General features: G+C 42.5%; 1 protein-coding gene and 1 non-coding gene across 2 annotated transcripts; one reads left to right on the top strand and one right to left on the bottom strand.

Annotated features, from left to right (window-relative positions):
• Positions 1-9,981: 9,981 nt before the first annotated feature.
• LOC130462979 (uncharacterized) lies at positions 9,982-15,277 on the bottom strand. The gene is made up of 3 exons (XM_056831984.1): positions 14,878-15,277; positions 14,487-14,770; positions 9,982-10,122 (listed from the first exon to the last, which is right to left on the bottom strand). Exons 1-3 carry the CDS (start codon positions 15,275-15,277, stop codon positions 9,982-9,984), a joined length of 825 nt encoding a protein of 274 aa, XP_056687962.1.
• A 644-nt stretch (positions 15,278-15,921) lies between these two features.
• Positions 15,922-16,028, top strand: LOC130464455 (small nucleolar RNA R71). The gene has a single exon (XR_008924868.1). It is a non-coding gene; the product is annotated as a small nucleolar RNA R71 (small nucleolar RNA).
• The last annotated feature ends 9,297 nt before the right edge of the window (positions 16,029-25,325 follow it).

Here is a 25,325-nt window from a genome sequence, read left to right as displayed (position 1 = left end):
ACCTTTCTCCCTAGTCTTCGGTTGTGAGGCAGTCATCCCTCCCGAAGTCGAGCTCCCCACGGCAAGAAGCAGTTTCATGGCACCAGGAATGAACGATTCAGTCTTGGCCCACGATATCGTTACCGTTGATGAACTCAGAGAAGCGGCATTGGTCAGAATGGCATCATACCAACAAGCAATCCCGAGTAGCTACAACAAGAATGTGAGAGTTCGAGTATTTCAGCAAGGAGATTGGGTTCTGCGCAAAGTCTTTCCAAATAAAAAGGATCCCCGACACGGCAAGTTGGCTCCGACATGGGAAGGTCCTTACCAGATCGTAAGATGATAGAGCGTCGCCAACATATCAAATAATAACCTAACTCGGTCTTCCTAACTAAGTAGAAAGGGTAAGAAAGGGTCGAACCCAAGAGAGGCTATGAATCAACCACCAAATGCTATCGAATATAAAAGCTAAGTCAGGTCGGGGGTGCTTTGATTTTTTAAGAGTTCTATACTAATTAGGACAAACTAAGATAATTAAAGGATGAAAATTCAATTAAGAGAGACTAAGGTACGGGCAACACCACTCAATTTAATCATGAACGGTTCAAAAGCATGAGGATTAGAAGCAATGTTAGGGAATAAATTAGTGGATAGTCATCTAAGGCACCTAACTACTCTATCGAGCTAGAAAGGATAACTTGATCATGAGCTACAACCTATTTTCATGGTGCAAAACATGAATTCAAGCAATAAAACGTAAGTTATGATGACAATATAATCCCATAGACTTGGAAGCCCTATTTTCATGGTCTTTTAGTCTAGCAATCAAAAGGGAGCCTACCACTCAATTTCATCTTTCGATCCTTGGTTGAGGAGACTAGAAATAAGTCTAAATGATGATCAAACATGAAGACTAGCAATAAAACCCTTTCAATCAACTAATAAACATCCCACAATCACTAAAATCCCACATGCATAAATCACTTGTTCATGACTCAAAAGAGGGGTTCACCCGAACCCTAGAAATTTACTACTCACAATCCATGGAAATCAAACCAACAACAACAATAATCGAGTAAGACATGATAATAAGTTGATAATGATTAATGGAAATCAATAAGTAAGAACAAGAATTGAATAATACCACTACTTGATTAATTGAAATAGAAAGTAGAGAAGTTTAGAGTTTACAATGAAGCTTCAATGGAGGAAATTGCTGAAAATGTGAATTACAATCTTGATTCTTGATCTTGAATTGGAAGATTAATCTAACTAAGCAAGAAAATTAAGCCAACTAAGTGTTTTTCTAGAGAGAGAATCTGAAAATATGAGAGAGTGTATATCAAGTTCTAAGCCAAAAACGATAATAATCCCCTTAAGATTGGGGAATCCGTCAAAATAAAAAAATCGCAGACCACGTCGTCCCGGGCGGGATGGCTTGTCCCGGACGGGACGAGAGAGCTGAGCAAAAATAACAAAGAGTTCCAGTAGCAAAATCCCGCCCGGGGTAAAATTCGTCTCGGGCGGGATGGCTTGTCCCGGGCGGGATGGTCCTCGTCGCGGGCGGGATGAGTCTTCTCGCGGAAAATCGAACATAGTCTGCTTCAAATGGCCATAACTTCTTGGTTACTCGTCCAAATAAGTCGTGTGACCACTCGTTGGAAAGCTCTTGGAATAATCTTTCATATCCAACTGGAATCACAAGAAAATATTAAGTAGACAAAAAGTTATTCTCGTTTTAGTATGGCAGTTGTGCACAAGTTCGACTCCTTGGCTTTTCCGGTTTCTCCGGCTCTTTTCTTGGCTCTTTGGCTCATCAAAATGCTCGTGGATTACCAAATACCTACACAAAGGGAAAGGAAACAAGGGACACAAAGAAAAACAAAGAAGAAAAATGCCTAAAAACTATAAAAACTAGTGAAACTAAGAAAAGTAAGAAAATTGGAAAAAGTAAGGAAAAAGAGATAAAAATCCAGTAAACTAACACTAAAGTCCACCTTAAAACACCATCCTTAGTGGGTTAAAATCCCACTTATCAAACTCCCCCAAGCTTGCCAATTGCTTGTCCCCAAGCAATACACACGAACATCAAAGGAGTTGGAAAGTGTCCTCCTCAGGAATCACAAGTGCCATAACTTTACAAAAACAAACATTGAGATCATTTCGAAAATCATTAAATCATAAGTTTTACAAAACCACCACAAATGCAACACATGGAACTAAACAACCAATCTTACCACAATTCTCCCCCAAGCTTGACTCGATTATGTACAAGTAGCTTCTCACTTTAGTTGTGCAAAGTAAAAACAAGAGAGTCGCTCAAGTGTTTAAGGGTTGCGAAATCAATTAACAACACTCAATCTAGAAAAAGCATGTCGACTCAAGTGATTTTCCTTCCACGAATTTGCTTATTGCCTTTCTCCTCTCATAAGTGAAACGATACGGGGATCATGAAATCCTTGAAATAGGGAAGGCTAAGGTTCTAAGGGCAAGGAAGATGTCATTTGGGGAATTGGAGCTCAAAAATAAAAAATGCATATATACCAACAACATCCACTATCAATGAGATTACAACCCAAGCCAACAACATAAGCAACACCTTTTTATTCGAAACTAAATAACAAAATTCGTAATTTTTTTCGATTTTCTATTCCTTTTTCTCTTTTTTTTTTTGATTCTTCTTTTTTTTTATTCTTCTTTTTTTTTTTGTATTTTTTTTTTTTGTGAATAAATAAAGAGAAGGAACTAGAAAGCTAAGATACTCCGTACACTTATACATGTGTAGAACCCGAAATTTTCTTATTTCACTACATTCTCTATATATGCTTCAAATCAAATCATACCTAGAATGTCAACTCAAACCGAGCTTAAGATGTCATAATAGCTAACAAAAAACGAACAAGGCTCAACATTGGTAATCCTAGGGGAGAAAGTAAAGTGAAAAATAATTTTCCTAAAAATTGGGCTCTAGAACTAAAGGAATCAATCGTTTCCCCGTATCAAGGATCACAAGTCTCAAATAGGAACCAAAGCAAACTCAAGAATTCAATCACAATGAGGAGAAAATCCTAAGCACTCATGAAAAACAAAACCGTATTTTACGTAACGGTCACAATAGGCTCAAGAAAATCTCACGGGCACACAAGCTACTAGTACAAGGTGAGTCGAGGGAGACCAAACAAACCACAAACCATTAATTCCAAGTTAACACGATGTGGGTTTTCATACACGAATTTTCAAAAGAATTTTCTTTAAAAGCACACATGTGATTAAATTTCATCATCGGAGGCGGACCCTAGAAGCTGAACTAGTGGAAAGAAAAAAAAAAGAAAAAAAATGGAATATGTACACCTAATTTTTTAAAATATTTTTTTAGGGGGGGGGGGGGGAACTAAGAGAAACATGCAATTGCATAAAATAAAATAAAATAAAATAAAATAAAATAATCAAGAAAATTTGAGGAAAATGTGCAATTGCACAAAAGTAAAATAAATGTGTTTGGATTTAAGGGATTTGGATTTAAGGGAAAAGTGGGGGAAGAAAAATAAAAAGAAAGAAGGAAAAAGGGACACTCACAAAATCGTTAGTAATGTTAGTGGAACAAAACAACGATCAAGATAAAAAAACACAGAACATGAACATCCTAGCACAACAAAAATGAACCAACCGACCAACAAACGCATCACAAGCACAAACACAAACTCCATCAACCACCATCAAACAAGCAAACACTCAAACAACAACCATGCAACACAAAAAGCAATCATCGCACAAAGTCACTCAACAAGAAGAAAGGATCATTAACTACCCTACACCAAACAAGAAGTCCAATGATGGCCTAAGACACACAAACTCCCCCCAAGCTAAGATGGACTCCGTCCTCGGAGTCACTGCTGTGTATGGTCCTGGGAAGATGAAGCAGGAGGTTGCCAACCCTCATAAGTACTCCAAGGGATAGGTAGTGAACCTTATCCTCCATCCTCGTACTTTTCGGGCCACCTGTAGTGGCCCCAATGCATCATCTGTTGCTCCTCAGTAAGTGAGGGAAAGGGGATTCGCTGCTCTAGGTTTCCATGTCTAAACGCCGGATCACCCAATGGATTACTCCCCCCCCTCGGTTGTCTATAGTCATATGGTGGGTAGGAGACTTGCTCCGACCTAGGAATCAGACTCTCGGGGCCTTGCCAATAAGGGTAGGTGGGCTGACCATGATGCCATCCGGGCACTGGACCTTCTTGAACTGGTCGGTTTGGGTAGTTAAGGTATGGGGCTATATTTCCACTCTCGACCTGCTGAGTGAACAACCGTTGGGCTACATAACTTTGGTACTCATTCTCCTCTAGGTTCCTCATCTGTAAAAGCTCTAACCTCTCTAAAGTTCTGGACAAGTAATCATCAGTAGAGGTAGAAGAAGAAGAGGGTCTCTCAGATGTAGGAATGGAGGAGACACTAGCACGCCTTCTGGTTGGTTGCTCAAAGCTAATGGGTTGGTCACCGGGGTTCAAGGGTATAAAGGGTACCTCCCAAGTGGTGGCGGCCCCTACAGTCTGGGTGATGTCCGGGTGGGGGAGGACACAAAGGTGTTGCTTGGATACTAACCAACTATACCGTTTACGTCCTCTCTGCTTAGCTAACTCGGAAATGAAGCCTGCCTTCTTCATCTCCTTAATAGTGAAAGTCCACTCCCCCGGAATTGGTTCCATCACATCTAGGTATCTCCCGTGACCCAACTCTCTAGCTATGTGTGTGATAAGCCCCCCACATCTGATCTCACCCTTGAACCTCTCATTATTCCTAATATACAGACATCTTTTAATGAAATGGTAACCCGGGTTTACTAATCCGTCCTCAGGTGGATTTTCAAAACAAGTGGCGGAGAAAAGGACTTTTAACTCGTGTTGAGTGAGTTTGCTCATGTCTTCTTTAGGAAAAATGGCCATATTTATCAATCTAGAGGCCGTTCTAAGAGGTGGACTCTTCACTTTATTAGCACTTGCACTCTTCCAATCTAAAGATGGTAGCCCCGTAATGTCTTTCCACCAACTCAACTGATTATGCCCAGGGTAGATGTCGTTATGAATATCAAAAACAGTGTTGAGTTTGGATCATTTGAGGATTTCGTTTAGTCTAGTCAAAGTTAAGCATGTTTGCTTATTGAAAAGTCTAAACTTAATCTCATACTCGGGGTACTCTTCATCATTGGAGATCTTGGTCCATTGTAGGGTGGATAGGAATTCTAATGTGGTTCTCTCATAGGTTGGTTGTGCGATTTTGAGGAACTCCAACCAACCTAAGGTCTCTAGGATTTTCCTAACTCCTACATCAATCCCAAGATCTTGACAAGCGTTTTGATCATAGAATAGAGTGGGGAACATTTTTCGAGTGCTTAATTCAAAGTAGGCTTTCTTGTCAGCACTTGGGAGGTTTAGTTGTGGTTCAATTGTTTGCTCATTTTCGCGGTCGGGTGTTTGTTGTGTGGAAGAAGAAGGATTGGTTTTTCGTTTTTTACTTGCCCCCCCTCTAAGTCTCATCATTCCCTTTTTTAATGCATCCATTTTAAATTGGGGAAAGGTTTGACACAAAACAAGGGTGACACAAGGTTAAACAATGAAAACAAGCACAAACTCCAACTTCACTAAACACCACAACACACTCCCTTTCCTTCAAACCCCCAATTCAATCCAATGTACCTGTTACAAATAATTCAACAATAATATTCAAGCACAATGGGGGGAGGGTTGCCAACAACTAACAACTAACAACACTATACAAAAATCAAACACAATTTCACACAACACACTTATATTTACACTAACTACAATAATCACAAAATTTCAACACAAAACCACAATGTAACAATTAAATATTTTTATTAAAATTTCTGATTTTTTTGTATTTTCGGATAAAAAAATATTAATTTTTTTTAATTAAAAGCTACGAAAATAAGAGAATTAATAAATAAAAATTAACATACAAAATATCAACAATTCTATTAACTCAAGAAAAATTAATAAGTAAAAAGGTTGAGGAAACATTAAAAAGAAAAGGGAGTAAGAATTATACCTCCTCCTTGGTGAGTGTTACTCCAAAATTCCAAGTAGAGCACCTTCTTGCTCCTCCTTTCTTCTAGTTATTTTTTTAACCCATCCATTTTTTTAATTTGATTTCGAATTTCTGATTTTTCTCTTTTTTTTATTTCTTTTTTTTGTAAAATGAAGAAAGAAAATGAGAAATTGAGAGATGTAGATAAAAGAATTGGGAAAAGAATGTGTGTTTTTTAGTATGGTGTAATGAAGTTTGAAGATGAGTGTGTTAATGGGGATGGAAGGAGGTTGAATATGAGAGAGAAGAGGGTTTGAGGGTTAGGTGGGATGAGGAAAGAGAAAAGGAAAAGAAGGGGGGGAGGGGGGCTGCTTCCTGTTTTTTTTTCAGATTTTTTTTTTAAAATTTTTTTTTTCGTACCTGATTTCGTCGCGGGCGGGACGGATCCGTCGCGGGACAGGCCTCTGCGGGCGGGATAAATTTTTCCGCGGGCGAGGAAAAGTTCCTGGAACTTTTCTGAACTTTGGCTTTCGGGGATCGTCGCGGGCGGGACACATTTTCCCGGGCGGGACGAGCCTCCGCGGGCGGGACGCAATTTTCCGCGGGCGGGGAAAACATTCTGGAACATTCTGACTTTCAACTACTCAATTTGCCTCGCCCGGGGCACATTTTCCTCGCCCGGGATAAACTTTCTTGCCCGAGGATTGTTCTCTTTTGGCCGAGTTCTTTTCCCCAACTACAAAATACTCGGGTTATCTCCCGAGAAGTGCTTTTGTTTAACGTCGGTAAGCTCGACCCAAAAACAAGCACCAAGACTAACTCATGTTCGGAAGAACATCAAACTAAATGTACAACACTTGCTTGTTCAATTACCGAACCATCAAAATATGTTTTCAATCTTTGCCCATTCACTTTGAATGATTCGGTTCCTTCATTTCCAATCTCAACCGCACCATATGGAAAAACTCTTCTCACAACAAAAGACCACTCCATCTAGACTTTAACTTACCCGGAAAAAGTCTCAAACGAGAATTGTAGAGTAATACCTTATCTCCTACCTTGAATTCTTTCTTGATGATATGCTTGCCATGCCAAGCCTTTGTTTTCTCCTTGTAGGTCCTTGCATTCTCATATGCATCTCTTCTCAACTCCTCCAAGGCATGGAGATCAAGCATCCTCTTCTCTCCCGCGGCTTGCAAATCAAAATTCAAGAGCTTGATTGCCCAATGTGCTCGGTGCTCAAGTTCCACCGGTAAATGACATGCCTTACCATACACAAGCTTGTAAGGAGTGGTACCAATTGGGGTCTTGAAAGCGGTTCTATAGGCCCACAATGCATCATCTAGCCGACTAGACCAATCCTTTCGTGACCTATCAACCGTTTTCTCCAAGATCAACTTCACTTGTCTATTGGAGATTTCAGCTTGCCCACTTGTTTGGGGGTGGTATGCCAATGATACCTTGTGCTTCACACCATATTTCTCAAGTAAAGCTTGGAAAGATCGCTTTGCAAAATGGGATCCTCCATCACTTATAATGGCACGTGGCACTCTAAATCTCGGAAATATGACTTTCATGAACAATTTCACCACCACCTTTGCATCATTTGTAGGAGATGCAATTGCTTCTACCCACTTAGACACATAATCAACGGCAAAAAATATATACTTGTTTCCAAAAGATGAAGGAAACGGCCCCATGAAATCTACTCCCCACACATCAAAAATTTCCAATTCAAGAATGTTGTTTAGAGGCATTTCATTCCTCCTTGAGATATTGCCGGTTCTTTGACACCGGTCACAAGCCTTGACTACACCCCACACATCCTTGAACATTGTGGGCCAAAAGAATCCACATTGCAACACTTTTGCCATTGTCTTGTTAGCACTCATATGCCCTCCAGAAGGTGAGGAATGGCACATGTTGATAACACTTTCAATCTCATTGCCGGGAACACATCTTCGAAATAGCCCATCAACTCCTTGCTTGAATAACAAAGGATCATCCCAAAAGTATTGACGAACATCATGAAGAAAACTTCTCTTTTGTTGATAAGTGAGATCCGGAGGGAGAATGTTGCAAGACAAGTAGTTTGCAATATCCGTAAACCAAGGGGCCAGAGTATCAAGAATAGCAAAAATTTGATCATCGGGGAATGAATCATCAATTGGGATTGAATCAATCACATCTTCATTCAAGGTCAACCGTGAGAGATGATCGGCTACAACATTTTCCGCACCCTTCTTGTCACGGATTTCAATATCAAACTCTTGCAATAGAAGGATACCTTATCAACCTTGGTTTAGCATCTTTCTTGGCAAGCAAATATTTCAAGGCCGAGTGATCGGTGAAGATGATCACCTTTGAGCCTACCAAGTAAGATCTAAACTTCTCCATAGCATGAACAACGGCAAGTAGCTCTTTCTCCGTAGTGGCATAGTTCCTTTGGGCTTCATCTAATGTCTTGCTAGTATAATATATGGCATGGAGCTTGCCATCCTTCCTTTGACCAAGAACCGAACCAACGGAAAAATCCGATGCATCACACATGAGCTCAAAAGGGAGCTCCCAATTTGGGGGTTGGATAATTGGTGCCGAAATCAACGCTTCTTTCAACCTTTCAAATGTTAGCAAACAATCATTAGTAAACACAAAGGAGGCATATTTTACCAAAAGTTGAGCGAGCGGCTTAGAGATTTTGGAGAAATCCTTTATGAACCGGCGGTAAAATCCCGCGTGTCCAAGAAAGCTCCTCACCCCTTTCACATTTGTTGGGGGTGGGAGGCGCTCAATTACCTCAACTTTGGCACGATCAACATCAATGCCCCTATTAGAAATCACATGACCAAGCACAATACCTTCTTCTACCATAAAATGACATTTTTCCCAATTCAAGACAAGGTTCACCTCTTGACATCTTTTTAAAACTTTAACAAGGTTAGCAAGACAAATATCAAAAGATGAACCACAAACTGAGAAATCATCCATGAAAACCTCAATAGAAGACTGAAGCATATCGGAAAAGATTGACATCATACACCTTTGAAAAGTCGAAGGTGCATTACATAATCCAAAAGGCATCCTTCGATAAGCATAGGTGCCAAATGGACATGTAAAAGTAGTCTTCTCTTGATCCTCGGGTTGGATAGGAATTTGGAAAAATCCCGAAAATCCATCCAAGAAACAATAGTGACTATGGCTTGCCAATCTTTCCAATAATTGATCAATAAAAGGGAGGGGAAAGTGATCTTTCCGGGTGGATTTATTCAATTTTCTATAATCAATGCACATTCTCCACCCGGTGACCGACCTTGTAGAAATGGCCTCACCTTTCCGGGTGGATTTATTCAATTTTCTATAGTCATTACTCCCTTTTTGGGAACTACTTGAACCGGGCTTACCCATTTACTATCGGAGATAGGATAGATAATACCCGCTTTAAGTAGTTTGACAACCTCATTTTTCACCACTTCTTTCATGTTTGGATTTAATCTTCGTTGTGGTTCAATAGAGGAGGCATGATCATCATCAAGCAAAATCTTATGCATGCACAATGAGGGACTTATCCCCTTAATGTCATCAATTGTATAACCAATAACACTTCGGAATTTTCTCAAGATAGTCAAAAGTTTTTCAAGAGAAGTGTTATCAAGCTTAGCATTAACAATAACGGGATAGTTCTCATTGTCATCAAGAAAAACATATTTAAGGGAAGGGGGAAGGGGTTTGAGTTCGACCTTATGAGGAGGCGTAGTCCTCTCCACTTTTTCATCCACTTGTAGCATTTCGAACTTTCCACGGTGGACCGGTGCTTCATCAAGGAGCATCTTGTACCCCTTTACTTCCTCACTTTCCTCAAAATCTCTTCCCATTATGATAGCTTGCAATGGGTCTTTCACTTCAATCATTTCTCTAAATTCCTTCAAGTCCTCTTTCAAGGTGTCAATGCGGTGGACTTCATTCATCAGGTGAGTTCATTGCTTGTTGAAGAGTAAAAGTGATTTTCTCATCTCCAACATTCAAAGTCAACCGCCCATCTTTCACATCAATAACAACTCCCGCCGTAGAAAGGAAAGGCCTTCCTAGAATAAGAGGAACCTGATACGGTTATGGATGAAAGTGATAGTCTTATGCTAGCAATTGGAACCAAAACTGATTTGGGTTCAATGGCTCATTTTGTGTGCATGGTGACTTGGATTGAGTGAGCTCGTTATATGGTCCTTATTATCAAGGTGGTACGTTAATCAAACTGGTCCGTTTAATCACATTGGTCCGCTTGTTTAAACAGATTGTACGCACTTATTATTTTAATTGCTTTGGTTAAAGTCGGTTTAATAAAGGGATATTTGTTTAAACCCCCAATTTAAATTCAGTCATTACTTAGCTTTGATTATTGCTGTTTGTAAGGAGAGTTTTAAGCCTTTGTAACCTCCAATTTAGTGACTGAATTAGGAGGCTTTAGAGCTTGTAACTGCCAGTTTTAAAGGCTCTTAAATGGCTCTTAATTAGCCGTTTAAAGCTCTTGTAGCTGTTGGTTTTTGGCTATTTATAGTCAGCTTCTTGATTGGAATAAACAACCAACTGGATGATTAAAACACTTGTTTGTTACATTTCGAATTATAGTTTATAATTCAGCCTTTTTCTTTGTTTTCGACGCGTTTCCTATTCAAAGAACTGATTGTGAGTCAATAGGTCTTGTCTTGCATTCACGATCAACGAGTTAAAGGTCTAGCTTGTTAATCAACTATCCTTGTTTATACAACGAGTTTTTAAACTCGTATCATTAGTGGTATCAGAGCTGCTGTTCGTGTGATCCGCCCACAAAAAAAAAAAAAAAAAATAGAGCTGCTGTTCGTAATTCTTACAAACTGAAATATGGATTTTGATGATCCTGACTTTCTACAACATCTCCAAGAAGCCTTGAAGAACGTTAGAGATGGGGGTATCGTAGGCCTCCTAGGCGTGATCTACGGGCTATGGATGAATTCAAAGTCACCGAACTTCCTGAATTTGTTGGTGGAACAGATCCGTAAGCCTATTTGGAGTGGGAGCGCAAAATAGAGAGAATGTTCGATTTCAAGGACATTGATGATGAGAAGCGTTGCAAATATGCCATATTGAAGCCAGGACGAGGGGCTTCATTGTGGTTCGAGGGACTGAAATCCAAGAGAAACTTGAAGGGAAGGAGAAAATTACCTCTTGGGAGTCTTTGAAACGTAAGCTACGTAAAAGGTATGTGCCAACAACTCATAGAATAACAACTTATCGTAAAATTGCCGAATTGAGGCAAGGAAAAATGAGTGTGGCTGAATATATTGATGAGTTTGAAAAGTTGTCCTTAATGGGAGAAATTGAGGAAATTGAGGAACAAAAACTGTCCAGATTTTTAAGGGGTCTAAATTATAATATTGCCAATACCGTAGACCTTTATCCATATTCTGATTTTGACACTCTTTGTGGACTTTGTTTAAAATTGGAAAATCAAGGGAAGGCAAAATACGGGGGAGGGTCTAGTATGGATGGTAAAGCCAAGTCTTGGGCTAAATCCGAATCTAGCTTGAAACCAAACACATCACCTAGTACCGTAGGTTCAAGTAATTCTACGGCTGCCCCTAAACTATCTAACCCAACCAAAGAAACAAGTCTGTCCAAGGTGCGTTGTTTTAAGTGTCAAGGGTTTGGGCATTATCAAAATGCGTGTCCAAATAAACGAGTAGTGACCTTGAGAGAAGCTGTTGAATGTCGTGAGGAGTTGTTTGAAGAGGAAAAGAGGTTGGGGGACCTATTTGTGTTTGATGAGAGTGGTGATGAGGAGGAAGAGGAAGGGTATGAGGCTCCAATTTATGACACAAATCTGGTTCTTAGAGCGCTACAAACTCAAATTTCACCTACTGATCTAGACCAACGAGATCAGTTGTTTCATACTAAATGTCTAGTGAAAGATAAGTGGTGTAGTGTAATTGTTGATGGGGGGGGGGAGTTGTACCAATGCTGCTTCTAGTGAAATGGTGTCAAAATTAGGCTTAATCACTACTGCCCATCCTAGGCCATACGCACTCCATTGGCTTGATGATGGTAATAGTGTAAAAGTGTCGAAGCAAGTAAGGGTTGGTTTGACTATGGGTTCGTATGTGGATGAAGTTCTTTGTGATGTTATTCCTATGGATGCTTGTCATATTTTGTTGGGTCGTCCTTGGCAGTTTGATAGGGACGTGATTCATAAAGGGAGAAGCAATGAGTATGAATTGAGAGACAAAGGCAACAAAATTGTGCTAAAGCCTATGTCATCTCAAGCGGTTCGATCCATGAGTGTGAAACAAAAGAAAAAGCCGAATCTCACCATGTTGGCTAGTGAACGAGAAATTGAGCAAGCTCTTGATCACGGAGAGTCGGTGTATTTGCTCGTGGCTAAGGAGAGTCCAATTGAAGGCCAAAATTGGAAAGAAGGCAGTCCCATTGCCGAATTGCTGTTTGAGTTCAAGGATGTATTTTCGGATGAATTACCACCAGGTTTGCCCCCTATTCGTGGTATTGAACATCAAATTGATCTTATTCCAGGAACTTCTTTGCCTAATAAGGCTGCCTATCGTTGCAATCCGGAGGAAACAAAGGAATTACAAAAGCAAATTGATGAACTTGTGAATCGAGGCTATGTTAGAGAAAGCTTGAGTCCATGTGCTGTTCCGGTGTTGCTGGTGCCTAAGAAAGATGGAACATGGCGAATGTGTGTTGATAGTAGGGCTGTGAATAACATTACCATCAAGTATCGTTTTCCAATTCCGAGACTTGATGATATGTTAGATGAGCTCCATGGTTCGAAGTTGTTCTCAAAAATTGATTTGTGAAGTGGTTATCATCAGATTCGGATGCGTGAAGGAGATGAGTGGAAAACGGCTTTCAAGACAAAACATGGTTTGTATGAGTGGACCGTCATGCCATTTGGTCTCACTAATGCTCCTAGTACGTTTATGAGGCTAATGAACGAAGTGCTTAAATCATTTTTGGGCAGATTCGTTGTGGTATATCTTGATGACATCTTGGTGTATAGTAGGAACGAAGAGGAGCATCTGATTCATTTGAGGGATGTTTTTGAAACACTTAGAGCTCAAAGACTCTATGGGAAGCTAGAGAAGTGTTCATTTCTTGTTGACAATGTTGTATTCTTGGGCTATGTGGTTTCGAAAGATGGAGTGTCCGTGGATCAGTCCAAGATCGAGGCTATCAAATCGTGGCCTAATCCTAAAACTATAAGTGAGGTGCATTCATTTCATGGTCTTGCTTCATTTTATAGACGTTTCATTCGTCATTTCAGTACTATTACTAGTCCTATCACTAGTTGCTTGAAGAAAGGTGCTTTTGTATGGGGAGAGGACGCTCAAAAGGCGTTTGATGTGATTAAAGAGCGTTTGTGTGCTGCTCCTATTTTGGCGCTGCCAGATTTCTCTCAACCTTTTGAGGTCGAGTGTGATGCTAGTGGAGTGGGGATTGGTGCTGTTTTGATCCAAGGTAAGCGTCCCATAGCTTATTTTTCGGAAAAGTTAGGGGGTGCTCGTTTGAATTATTGTTAGAGCTTTGGATCATTGGAGTCATTATTTGCGTTGGAACCAAAACTGATTTGGGTTATGCTAGCAATTGGAAGTGATAGTCTTATGCTAGCAATTGGAACCAAAACTGATTTGGGTTATGGATGAAAGTGATAGTCTTATGCTAGCAATTGGAACCAAAACTGATTTGGGTTCAATGGCTCATTTTGTGTGCATGGTGACTTGGATTGAGTGAGCTCGTTATATGGTCCTTATTATCAAGGTGGTACGTTAATCAAACTGGTCCGTTTAATCACATTGGTCCGCTTGTTTAAACAGATTGTACGCACTTATTATTTTAATTTCTTTGGTTAAAGTCGGTTTAATAAAGGGATATTTGTTTAAATCCCCAATTTAAATTCAGTCATTACTTAGCTTTGATTATTGCTGATTGTAAGGAGAGTTTTAAGCCTTTGTAACCTCCAATTTAGTGACTGGATTAGGAGGCTTTAGAGCTTGTAACTGCCAGTTTTAAAGGCTCTTAAATGGCTCTTAATTAGCCGTTCAAAGCTCTTGTAGCTGTTGGTTTTTGGCTATTTATAGTCAGCTTCTTGATTGGAATAAACAACCAACTGGATGATTAAAACACTTGTTTGTTACATTTCGAATTATAGTTTATAATTCAGCCTTTTTCTTTGTTTTCGACGCGTTTCCTATTCAAAGAACTTATTGTGAGTCAATAGGTCTTGTCTTGCATTCACGATCAACGAGTTAAAGGTCTAGCTTGTTAATCAACTATCCTTGTTTATACAACGAGTTTTTAAACTCGTATCAGAACCTTGCAGTCTTCTTCCATCTCCATAATGACAAAATCACAAGGCACAAAAACTCTTCCAACTTGGACCGGGACATCTTCCAAAACTCCCAGGGTGTTCTAACCGAACGGTCGGCTAGTTGAAGTGACATCCGTGTAGGCTTCATTCCCCCAACATTTAGCCTTTGAGCCATAGAGAGAGGCATAAGGCTAACACTTGCCCCAAGATCACAAAGGGCATTCTTTGGCTCTAGATCACCAATCTTCACCGGTATTGAGAAGCTACCCAGATCACTATGCTTTTCTAGAAGCTTGTTTTGAATGATAGCACTCACTTCCATAGGAAGAGAAACGGTTGCTTCTTCAAGCTTTGCCTTGTTGGTAAGAAGTGAATGTTCACTTGTAACCCCTTCATGACATCAAGACACTTAAAATATTTCTCATTCAACTTCTTCTCAACCACCCTATGAGGAAAAGGGATGGGTGGCTTGTAGGGCTTCATGGGAGCTTTTTCACTCTCCTTAATCACAACCTCTTCACTCTTTGAGTCACTCTTCTCACATTGTGTTTGCTCACTTTTCTCACTTTGCACTCTTTCACTCTCAACTTTCTCTTCTTCTCCACATCCCTCATCTCTCTTTGTGGCTACCTCTTCTCTCATGACCGGACCTTCATAGCCTTTTCCCGATCTCAAAGTGATTGCTTTTATGTGCTCTTTTGGGTTCAAAACAGTTTGGCTCGGAAGTTGAGGACCGGAACTTGAAGAAGAACTTCCCACATGTTGTGCAATTTGACCCAATTGAGTCTCTATGATCTTGTTGTGGGCTTGGAGTTGTTGGACCGAAGAAGTTACCTCACTTTGGCGCTTGTCGATATCCACATTTGTCTTGGTTTGATGAGCAATGAAAGTCTCCATGATGGACTCAAGATTTGACTTTGAGGAGGAGCTTGATTGAATTGAGGCTTAGGTTGAGATGAAGCTCCTTGATTGTACCCACCTTGGTTGTAAGCACCTTGATTGAAACCCGGTGGCCTATATGGTGGAATGGGTGTTGGGCGTTGAGGAGCTTGTTGTTGTTGAGGAGGAGGAGGTGGTTGAATCCCTTGATTGTCCTTGTATGAGAAATTTGGGTGGTGTCTCCACCCCGAATTGTATGTTTGAGAATAAGGATCAAATCTTGGATTTATGGCCGCCGCTTGCTCCATGGTGAGTTACAATAAGAAGATAGATGATCAACACCTCCACAAATCTCACAAGACATTACTTGGACCGGAGCACATGTAGAACCCATGTTAGAATTTTCAAGCCTCTTTGCTAGCATGTCAAATTTTGAGTTCAAGAAATCAATGGTGTCAACCTCATGCTTCCCACCAACACTTTTCTTCGGAGTAGCTCTTCTATCACTACCCCATGCATGGAGTTTTGCTATTTCATCAATCATCTTCTCCACTTGATCCACCGGAAGCTTCTTAAGTTGACCACCGGCACCTGCATCTAGGTGAGATCTCGATGTAGGATGTAGGCCATCATAGAAGCTTTGAACAACAAGCCATTGGTTGAAACCATGGTGAGGGCATGATCTAACATACTCCTTGAATCGCTCCCATGCCTCACTCAAAGTCTCATTCTCTTCTTGAGTGAAATTTGTGATCTTCCGCCTCAATTCGGCGGTCTTCTCGGGTGCACAATATTTATCAAGAAAATCCTTTGTGACCTCATTCCAAGTAGTCAAAGAACCTTCCAGAACCGTTCTCAACCAATACTTTGCCTTATCACGAAGAGAAAAATGGAACATATGCATCTTGACAAACTCATCGGTAACACCATTTTGCTTAATAGTAGCACAATCTCATAGAAGTTGTCCAAATGTGTAAAAGGACATTCGGTTGGTGCCCCTCCAAATTGATCAAGCTTTATCATCCGGATTAATGAGGGTGACAATTCAAAGTTATTGACCGTCGTAGTGGGTAGCAAAATTCCACTACGAAGCTCAAAACTTTCCGGATGCCCATAATCTCGGAGTAGGCGTGGCTCCGGAGGAGGCGGTCGTGGAGGACCATCATCTTCCATGATGTCTTCTTTTGATTCTGAATCGGTGTAAATAATTTGAGGTTGAGAAACACCTCGTAGTTGCCTCCTAACGATCCTTAAAGTTCTGTCCAATTCAAGATCAACAGGAATAAGAGGTGATTGCTTGCTCTTTCGTGTCATGCACAATCAAACAAAGCTAAAGAGATCGTTAGCATTGACAATCACAAAGTATAACAAAATATTTGCAAAAATAAATAAGAAAAATTATGATACAAAAGACTTAGACTCATTCAACGAATAGCAATTCAATGTGACTATTGCCTCCCCGGCAACGGCGCCAAAAACTTGATAGAGCGTCGCCAACCTATCAAATAATAACCTAACTCGGTCTTCCTAACTAAGTAGAAAGGGTAAGAAAGGGTCGAACCCAAGAGAGGCTATGAATCAACCACCAACTGCTATCGAATATAAAAGCTAAGTCAAGTCGAGGGTGCTTTGATTTGTTAAGAGTTCTACACTAATTAGGACAAATTAAGATAATTAAAGGATGAAAATTCAATTAAGAGAGACTAAGGTGTTGTGGGGTTTTTCCGGTGAGATACCTTGGAGGTTTTCCGGTAACTGTTAAGGATTTCACAAGATTGTATTTTTATAGAGAGAGAAAGTAGAGAGAAGGCAGAGCAGCAATTGCTCTTGAATGTATTGATTGTGACCCCTTTTTCTAGGGAAGTGGGACTATTTATAGTACTAGGTTTTTGTGGGAATGACCTAATATTCCTTTTACATGATTGGCTAGGGTATGGGAGGAGGACATGTGTCCTTTCTCCTTACAATTCTCTGGCCCCTTTTGGCAATAGTGGGCTGCTTGGGCCTATTGCTTATTCATGCTACTTGGGATACCTACTACTTAGGCCCCTTTTCAGGTATAGGTACACTACATACATTTATACACTCTTAAATACAAATACATATACATTGTAGATACGTAGACTGGTACCCATGCTGTGGAGTAGTCTTCGTATGGTTTCTGCTTAGGGGGCGTAATACGTGCCACGTGTCGCATCCTCATTGGTACACGAAGGCGTGGTAATTTTGCCCACAACATTTGCCGGATATCGCTTCTTGACCTTTGATTTGCATCTTCGTCTCTGGGACAGGTGTTGAGGTGGTGACATGTGTCACCTTTCTCCATTTTGCCCCTCCCTATATATAGAGGGGGGTAAAATTCATTTATTACATTTCATTTTCACAGAGCTGTACACAGGCGATTCCCGGCGAACTCCCACCACCAGCAGGCGATTTCCGGCCACCGCAAAACTCAACCTGTTCTTCACCAAACTCAACCTGTTCTTCACCAAATTCAACTTGTTCTTCACCAAGTTCAACTTGTTCTTCACCAAGTTCAACTTGTTCTTCACCAAGTTCAACTTGTTCTAGATGACCGGGATATCGGGAAGGGCGACATGACCGATTGGATGGCCGACATCTATGAGGCCAAGATGCAGAAGGCCAAGGCCGAGTTGGAGGAGAAGGTGAGTATTCTCTTAGGTTGCTGTCTTTGCAAGTTAAGCTTTTCCCGTCCAGTGTCTACAGTGGGCGTCTTTTTAGTGACGAGCCGTTATCCTGACATGTGACCCGTGTTTGCTAAGGTAGGCCTCGTCACTTTTTAATGACGGGCCCCTAAGTTAGTGTTTTTCCTGAGGTTGCCAAGGTGCGCCTCGTCACTTTTTAAGACGGGCGTCCCTTTGGTGACCCGTGATTGATAGGGAACGCCTCGTCAATTTTGAGACGGGCGTCCTTTTTAATGACGAGCCACTATCCAGTGAGTGACTTGTGATTGATAAGGTACGCCTCGTCATTTTTGAGACGGGCGTCCTTTTTAATGACGAGCCACTATTCAGTGGGTGATTTGTGATTGATAAGGTACGCCTCGTCACTTTTGAGACGGGCGTCCTTTTAAATGACGAGCCACTATCTTGTGAGTGACATGTGATTGATAAGGTACGCATCGTCATTTTTGAGACGGGCGTCCTTTTTAATGACGAGCCACTATTCAGTGAGTGACTTGTGATTGATAAGGTACGCCTCGTCACTTTTGAGACGGGCGTCCTTTTAATGACGAGCCACTATTCAGTGAGTGACTTGTGATTGATAAGGTACGCCTCGTCATTTTTGAGACGGGCGTCCTTTTAATGACGAGCCACTATTCAGTGAGTGACTTGTGATTGATAAGGTACGCCTCGTCACTTTTGAGACGGGCGTCCTTTTAATGACGAGCCACTATTCAGTGAGTGACTTGTGATTGATAAGGTACGCCTCGTCATTTTTGAGACGGGCGTCCTTTTAATGACGAGCCACTATTCAGTGAGTGACTTGTGATTGATGACGAGGCCCAATATCTGACTGTCCTTTACGTTCTTTTTAGCAAGCTAAGGACGCGGCTAAGGCGTCAGGGAAGAAGAAGGGGACGACTTTGTCACAGCTGAAGAAGAGAGCCGTTCCAGCTGGCTCGGAGACTCCGAGTACCTTCAAAAAGCCCAAACCTATACCCCGCCGTCTTGTGAAGAAGGGCGAGTCGAAGGTTGCTGAGGGGGGTTGCCCCGATGACGATGAGATTGGCGTGGACAAGCCGTCTCTGGTTGTGGACTTGGTGTCCAAATCGAAGTCTGGTGGGCATCCTGACGAGCTGGAGGACCCTCTTTCTGGAATTCCGGCCGACGTCCGTTCCCAGATACCTGCGGAGGTGGCCCGCCGAGCTAGGTCATCGGGCGGTAAGTATTATTCAAACGTCGTTCAGACGTATCGAGCCTCCTCTGGCAGTTCTTCTTACTCTCCGCGTCATCCTAAGGCCGTTGTTTTTCCTATAGCCAAAGACAAAGGGAAGGATGCAGCTGCTGCAGAGGACGAGAACGTACCCGCTACTCCCCACTATTCGTCAAAGGATAGGGTGGCTATATGCCGTAAGGTTTTTAAGGCCGTCCCCGCAGAGTATGTTGCCTCTCTTCCTGGCCGCAAGACTGGCGCCCAGTTTGGTGCGATCCAGGCCACTCTTCTCGACGTGAGTCTATTTCCAACTTGCTTGTACTTGTTTTCCTTTTCTTGTACTTGTTTTTTCTTTTCAAGTCATTTACTAACATGTAACTCCTTTTGCAGTTGTTCTGCCGCATGGAATTCTGCAAGAGTTGGAAGACCCGCACTGCTGAGGAGCTCAAAGCTCAGGTGGCTGAGTCCACCCACCATGGCGACTATGCGTTCAAATCCATTGAAGAGGTCCGCCTGCAGATGCAGACGACCATAGACCTTCAAGCAAAGGAGGTAGCTTCATTGAGGTCTGACAAGGCCGAGCTGCTTAAGAAGATCTTGGCGCAGGACAAAGACATGGTGACAATGGTCGAGGAGGCCAAGACAGCGGCGGCGGAAATACGGACGCTTCAGGACCAGTTGCGGGAGTACCCTCAGGTCAAAGAGGCGGCTGAGGAAGCCGAGCATCTTCGGGGGGAGCTGGAGACGGCCAGGTCGCAAGTTCGCACCTTGCGTGAGCGTCTTCTGGAATCCTATGATCAGGGGGAGCAGGCGGCCAAGGACGCTGTTAAGCACGCCTGGGAGAGCCACATGCCAGAGTATGATCTTGCGTGGTTCCAGCGGCGATTGGAACATAGTGCCGCTGTGTTGGCTGCTGAGCGTCTCGGTCAGCCGCCCCCTGAGTTTGTACCCTCTGATGATGAGGACGATGCGGCTGCTCCCTGATTTGCTTCCTTCCAAGTTCTTCAAAATTTTATTCAAGTGTTCCCATGCCTAAGGGCAAAAAACAATTATTTTGTTAAGTTTCGGCGCTGCTGGCGTCTGTACCATTGTGCCTGCTGAGCACACAACAATTTCTTTCTTTTTGCTTTTGAATTCTGGGCTACTTTTACACGCCTTTCTACGGGCGTTGTTTTATAAGTAAATAAGTTATTTTTGTTGCTTCTTTTATCTCGCATTTATTTGCTCTTCGTAATTTGATTATTCCTTAATCAATAGGCTTAATCAATAGGTATGGTAGCCAAGGTGCAACTGAGTATACACTAAGCACGTTGGTGCCGCAGGCAACTGAGCATGCGCTAGGCACTACTGTGGTCGTCTCTTTCTTTGGCGAGCGTGTCTATACCGATATTGATTGACGCAAGTCAATCAATAGGTATGATTGCCGCTAGACATGCTCGTCAAATGGACTGGACGGCCAAATGTTCGTGCCGCCGCACTTTTGAGCAAACAACCTTTGTCCCAGTTATTGGTGCCGCAGGCAACTGAGCATGCGCTAGGTACTACTGTGGTCGTCTCTTTCTTTGGCGAGCGTGTTTATACCGACATTGATTGACGCAAGTCAATCAATGGGTATGATTGCCGCTAGACATGCTCGTCAAATGGACTGGACGGCCAAATGTTCGTGCCGCTGCACTTTTGAGCAAACAACCTATGTTTCAAAGTTGTTCATGCCGCTGAGCTTTTGAACAAATAACCTATGATTTAAGGTTATTTGTGCCGCTGAGCTTTTGAGCAAACAACCTATGTTTCAAAGTTGTTCATGCCGCTGAGCTTTTGAACAAATAACTTATGATTTAAGTTTATTTGTGCCGCTGGCACTTACTATGCCGTACTGGTTGGCCAGCGGCTTGTTATACTGGGAAGGGAGTTGGATAGGTGATCAGCCTACAACTTGGTGCTAATCTGGGCCACTTCTTAGGCTTCAAACAATTAGTCTTGCTGAGAGTTTTTGCTAATCTGGGCCACTTCTCAGGCCGTCATACAATTACGCTTTGGTTATGCATTGGTGTGCACATTTTTATGTTCATTGTGCGAGCAATAAATATTACGAGACAAATAGAGTAGTATTATTTATAACTTTGCAAGGCGAATTTAGCCGGTTACAAAAGTAATTACTACCCTACTGTGACCATTAGAGGCCGCCCCTTGGGCAATGGATCGTGGTACGTAAGACAAAGCTTAGCACATATTTAGAAGAAATACTTCTTGAGATTGTCGGCATTCCAAGTGCGCAAAATAGGTCGGCCCTGCATGTCTTGGATTCGGTAGGTTCTGTTGTGGGTATCTACAATGTATGTATTTAAATGTGTATAAATATATGTATAATACCTATACCCGGAAAGGGGCTTAATTAGTATGTATCCCAAGTGAATGACTAAGCACAATAGGCCCAAATAGCCCACTATTGCCAAAAGGGGCCAAAGAATTGTAAGGAGAAAGGACACATGTCCTCCTCCCATTCCCCAGCCAATCATGTAAAGGGAATATTAGGTCATTCCCACAAAAACCTAGTACTATAAATAGTCCCACTTCCCTAGAAAAAGGGGTCACAATCAATACATTCAAGAGCAATTGCTGCTCTGCCTTCTCTCTACTTTCTCTCTCTATAAAAATACAATCTTGTTAAATCCTTAAATGTTACCGGAAAACCTCCAAGGTATCTCACCGGAAAAACCCCACAACAAAGTGGGTTGAAGCAGAAGCTCTCAAGAACATAAAGACAAGTGATGTGAGGGCGTTTATTTGGAAAAATATCATGACTCGCTTTGGAATACCACAAGCTATCGTCTTCGATAATGGGCCTCAGTTTGAGACGCCTAAAGTGAAGGAGTGGTTAGCAGATCATGGCATACACAGCTGTTTTGCCTCAGTAGGACGACCTCAAGCCAATGGCCAAGTCGAAGCATTTAACAACATCATCTCCGAGGGGATAAAGAAGAAACTAGATGAGGCCAAGGGTCTATGGGCTGATGAGCTGCCAAACGTCTTGTGGTCCATCCGCACCACGGCCAAAAACTCAACCGGCGAAACCCCATTCCTGTTAGCCTATGGTGCGGAGGCCGTGTTGCCCATAGAAATGTGTGAACCTACACTAAGAGTCATGCTATATGACGAGAATGCCAACTGGGAAATGATGAAGCTGGCCCTTGACTTTTTACCTGAAGTGAGAGGAAATGCAGCATTGAGGCAACAGTTGTACAAGATAAGGATGGCGAGGGAATACAACAAGAAAGTCTCTAAAAGAGTGCTCAAGGTAGGCGACTTTGTTCTCCGAAAGATGGAGTCTGTGGGACGAGCCAATGAACAGGGTAAACTGACGCCCACTTGGGAGGGACCCTATGAGATCTATGACGAAGTCAGAGATGGAACCTATCGCATTCAGGACATGCAGGGACGGCCTATTTTACGCACCTGGAATGCAAACAATCTCAAAAAATACTTTTTCCAGGGTTTATTCTGACTATCTTTTATGAAAGAATCTGTGGTCTAGACAACGGCCGCTAATGGTCCTAATGGAGTAGTAGTCTCTCTTGTAACCGGCTAAATTTGCCTTACAAAGTATAAATAATACTACTCTCGTTTCGTCCTATTTATTACTCTCTACTAACTTATCTAACATATGCATGCAAAAAGCCTAATCGAATAAGGGGCCTAAGAAGTGGCCTCAGATTAGCACAACATTTACAAGCCTAATTGTTTGAAGCCTAAGAAGTGGCCCAGATTAGCATCAACATAGGCCGATCACCTATTAAATTGTAAAAACCGTTCCCGAAAACACGAGCGTCTAAATTTTGTAAGGCAAATAGGTTCATTCCCTATATGCCGCGGCAACCAACACGCCACTCCACATTGACGACGGGGGCAACCCCCACATAAGTCAAATGCTGCGGCATCAAACATGCCGCGCCCAATTTGCGACGGGGGCAAACCCCTCACAATTTGTCGTTTTATCAAAAAACATGAATACTTTCTAAGGCAAATAGGTTCATTCCCTATATGCCGTGACAACAAACGTGCCGTTTCAGATTGACGACGGGGGCAAACCCCCACATAAGTCAAATGCAACGGCATCAAACATGCCGCGCCCAATTTGCGATGGGGGCAAACCTCTCCCAATTTGTCGTTTTTTCGAAAAACGTGAAAACTTTCTAAGGCAAATAGGTTCATTCCCTATATGCCGCGGCAACAAACGTGCCGTTTCACATTGACGACGGGGGCAAACCCCCACATAAGTCAAATGCTGCGGCATCAAACATGCCGCGCCCAATTTGCGACGGGGGCAAACCCCCACAGAAGTCAAATGTTGCGGCATCAAACATGCCGCGCCCAATTTGCGACGGGGGCAAACCTCTCCCAATTTGTCGTTTTTTCAAAAAACGTGAAAATTTTCTAAGGCAAATAGGTTCATTCCCTATATGCCGCGGCAATAAACATGCCGTTTCACATTGCCGACGTGGGCAAACCCCCACATAAGTCAAATGCTGCGGCATCAAACATGTCGCGCCCAATTTGCGACGGGGGCAAACCTCTCCCAATATGTCGTTTTTTCAAAAAACGTGAAAACTTTCTAAGGAAAATAGGTTCATTCCATATATGCCGCGGCAACAAACACGCCGCTCCACATTGACGACGGGGGCAAACCCCCACATAAGTCAAATGCAACGGCATCAAACATGCCGCGCCCAATTTGTGACAGGGGCAAATCCCTCACAATTTGTCGTTTTCTTAAATGTATTTTCTAAGGCAAGTGGGATTACTCCTACAGGCCGAAACAAAACGGCGGAACCGCACAATAATCCCCATACCCAAGTTCAGCGGCAATCATACTGATTGATTGAGTTGCGTCAATCAATCAACTAAAATAAACTTGGGCATGGGAGTCTGATCTAGAGACTTGCAAACACCTGCTTTGGGGCATAAAATGGACGGCTAATCATACAAGACATCAATAACAGAGAAGGCGTTTAAAAGTCTCAAAACTGAAAAAGATAATATAAAAAGGTGACGAATCACCACTGGTTTGCGCTCAAAACGGCGCCAAATTCAAACAGAAAATTAAAAATTATCCAGACAAATGCCCTAGGCGTTAAAACAGAAATAAAAATTATTCATTACAGACGCTCTAGGCGCCATAAAAACTGATTGATTTTGATAAGGGGGAGTGGAGTTAGGACCCAGCAGGACGAGCTGCGGCAGAATGAGCGGAAGTCGACGTGCCCACACCATCTGGACCGTCGACAGCAGGCTTTGAGGTTGGCTGAGCTGAAGCCTCCTCCTCCTGAGCCGGTGAGTTCACCTCCTCACTTTCGGCGTCGGAATCCTCAAAAACGGGAGGAGGAAGAACTTGTCTCTCGGCCTCAATAATGGCACCCTGCTTTTGAATTTGCCGCTCAAACCAGGGGAATGAGAAGTCCTCCATGCAGGCGTCCCAGGCTCGGCGAGTTCTCTCTCTCACCTCCTCCACGGCCAACTTGGCCTCGGCCTTGACCTGAGAAACCTCGGCCTGAGAAGCCGAGACCATCTCTTCAAGACTGGCCACTTTCTGACGCAAGCTCGCAGCTTCCTTTACCTTGGCCTCGACCTCCTGGAGGAACGACTGGGTAGAAAGGGCTTCGGCATTCAGGGTCTCAATAGCTAGAACTTGTTTATTAATCTTGACCAAGCACTGCTTCTTGTCACTCCTAAGGACGGCCAGCTCCTTACTCTGAGCTTCAATGGTCTCCTGCATCTCCAGCCGAACCATCTCTACCGTCGCCATGGCACAGTCACCAGCATTGGTAGCCTTATGCACCTGCCGCTGAAGCTAACTGGTGACGTCAGCTCGCCAGCGCTTAAAGCCCTCGGCCTTAATAAGCAGCTGCGAGAAAAATACAAGTAAGAAAGAATAAAATTGCTAAGTAAAAGGATGAAGAAGAAAGTAAGACGCTTACATCCAAAAGAACCGCCTGCATAGCCCCAAACTGGGCATCCGCCGCCGGAGGGAATTGGTCCACATATTCCTTCGGCACGACCTTAATCACTGAAGATATGATCTTAGCCTTATCTCGGGATGAGAAATGCCGAGACGGAGGAATATTGCGGACCTCCTCGTCCAAAGCTGCCTGCCGGCCAAAAGCTGTACGAAAGA

Source organism: Spinacia oleracea, chromosome 6, assembly GCF_020520425.1.
Source record: "Spinacia oleracea cultivar Varoflay chromosome 6, BTI_SOV_V1, whole genome shotgun sequence".
Taxonomy (NCBI): Eukaryota; Viridiplantae; Streptophyta; class Magnoliopsida; order Caryophyllales; family Amaranthaceae; genus Spinacia; species Spinacia oleracea.
Note: the sequence above shows the minus strand (reverse complement) of the source record. Positions and strands in the feature narration are given on the sequence as shown.

Bases quoted from the DNA above. Each gene is read 5' to 3' on its own strand.
- LOC130462979 (XM_056831984.1), bottom strand. From the start codon at position 15,277: ATGGAGACTTTCATTGCTCATCAAACCAAGACAAATGTGGATATCGAC. The intron at 14,771-14,877 runs GTGAAAAAGCTC...GATGTCATGAAG, and splicing joins AGAGGTTGTGATTAAGGAGA to GGGTTACAAGTGAACATTCA. The intron at 10,123-14,486 runs GTTAGAACACCC...TAACCGTATCAG, and splicing joins TTCAACTAGCCGACCGTTCG to GTTCCTCTTATTCTAGGAAG.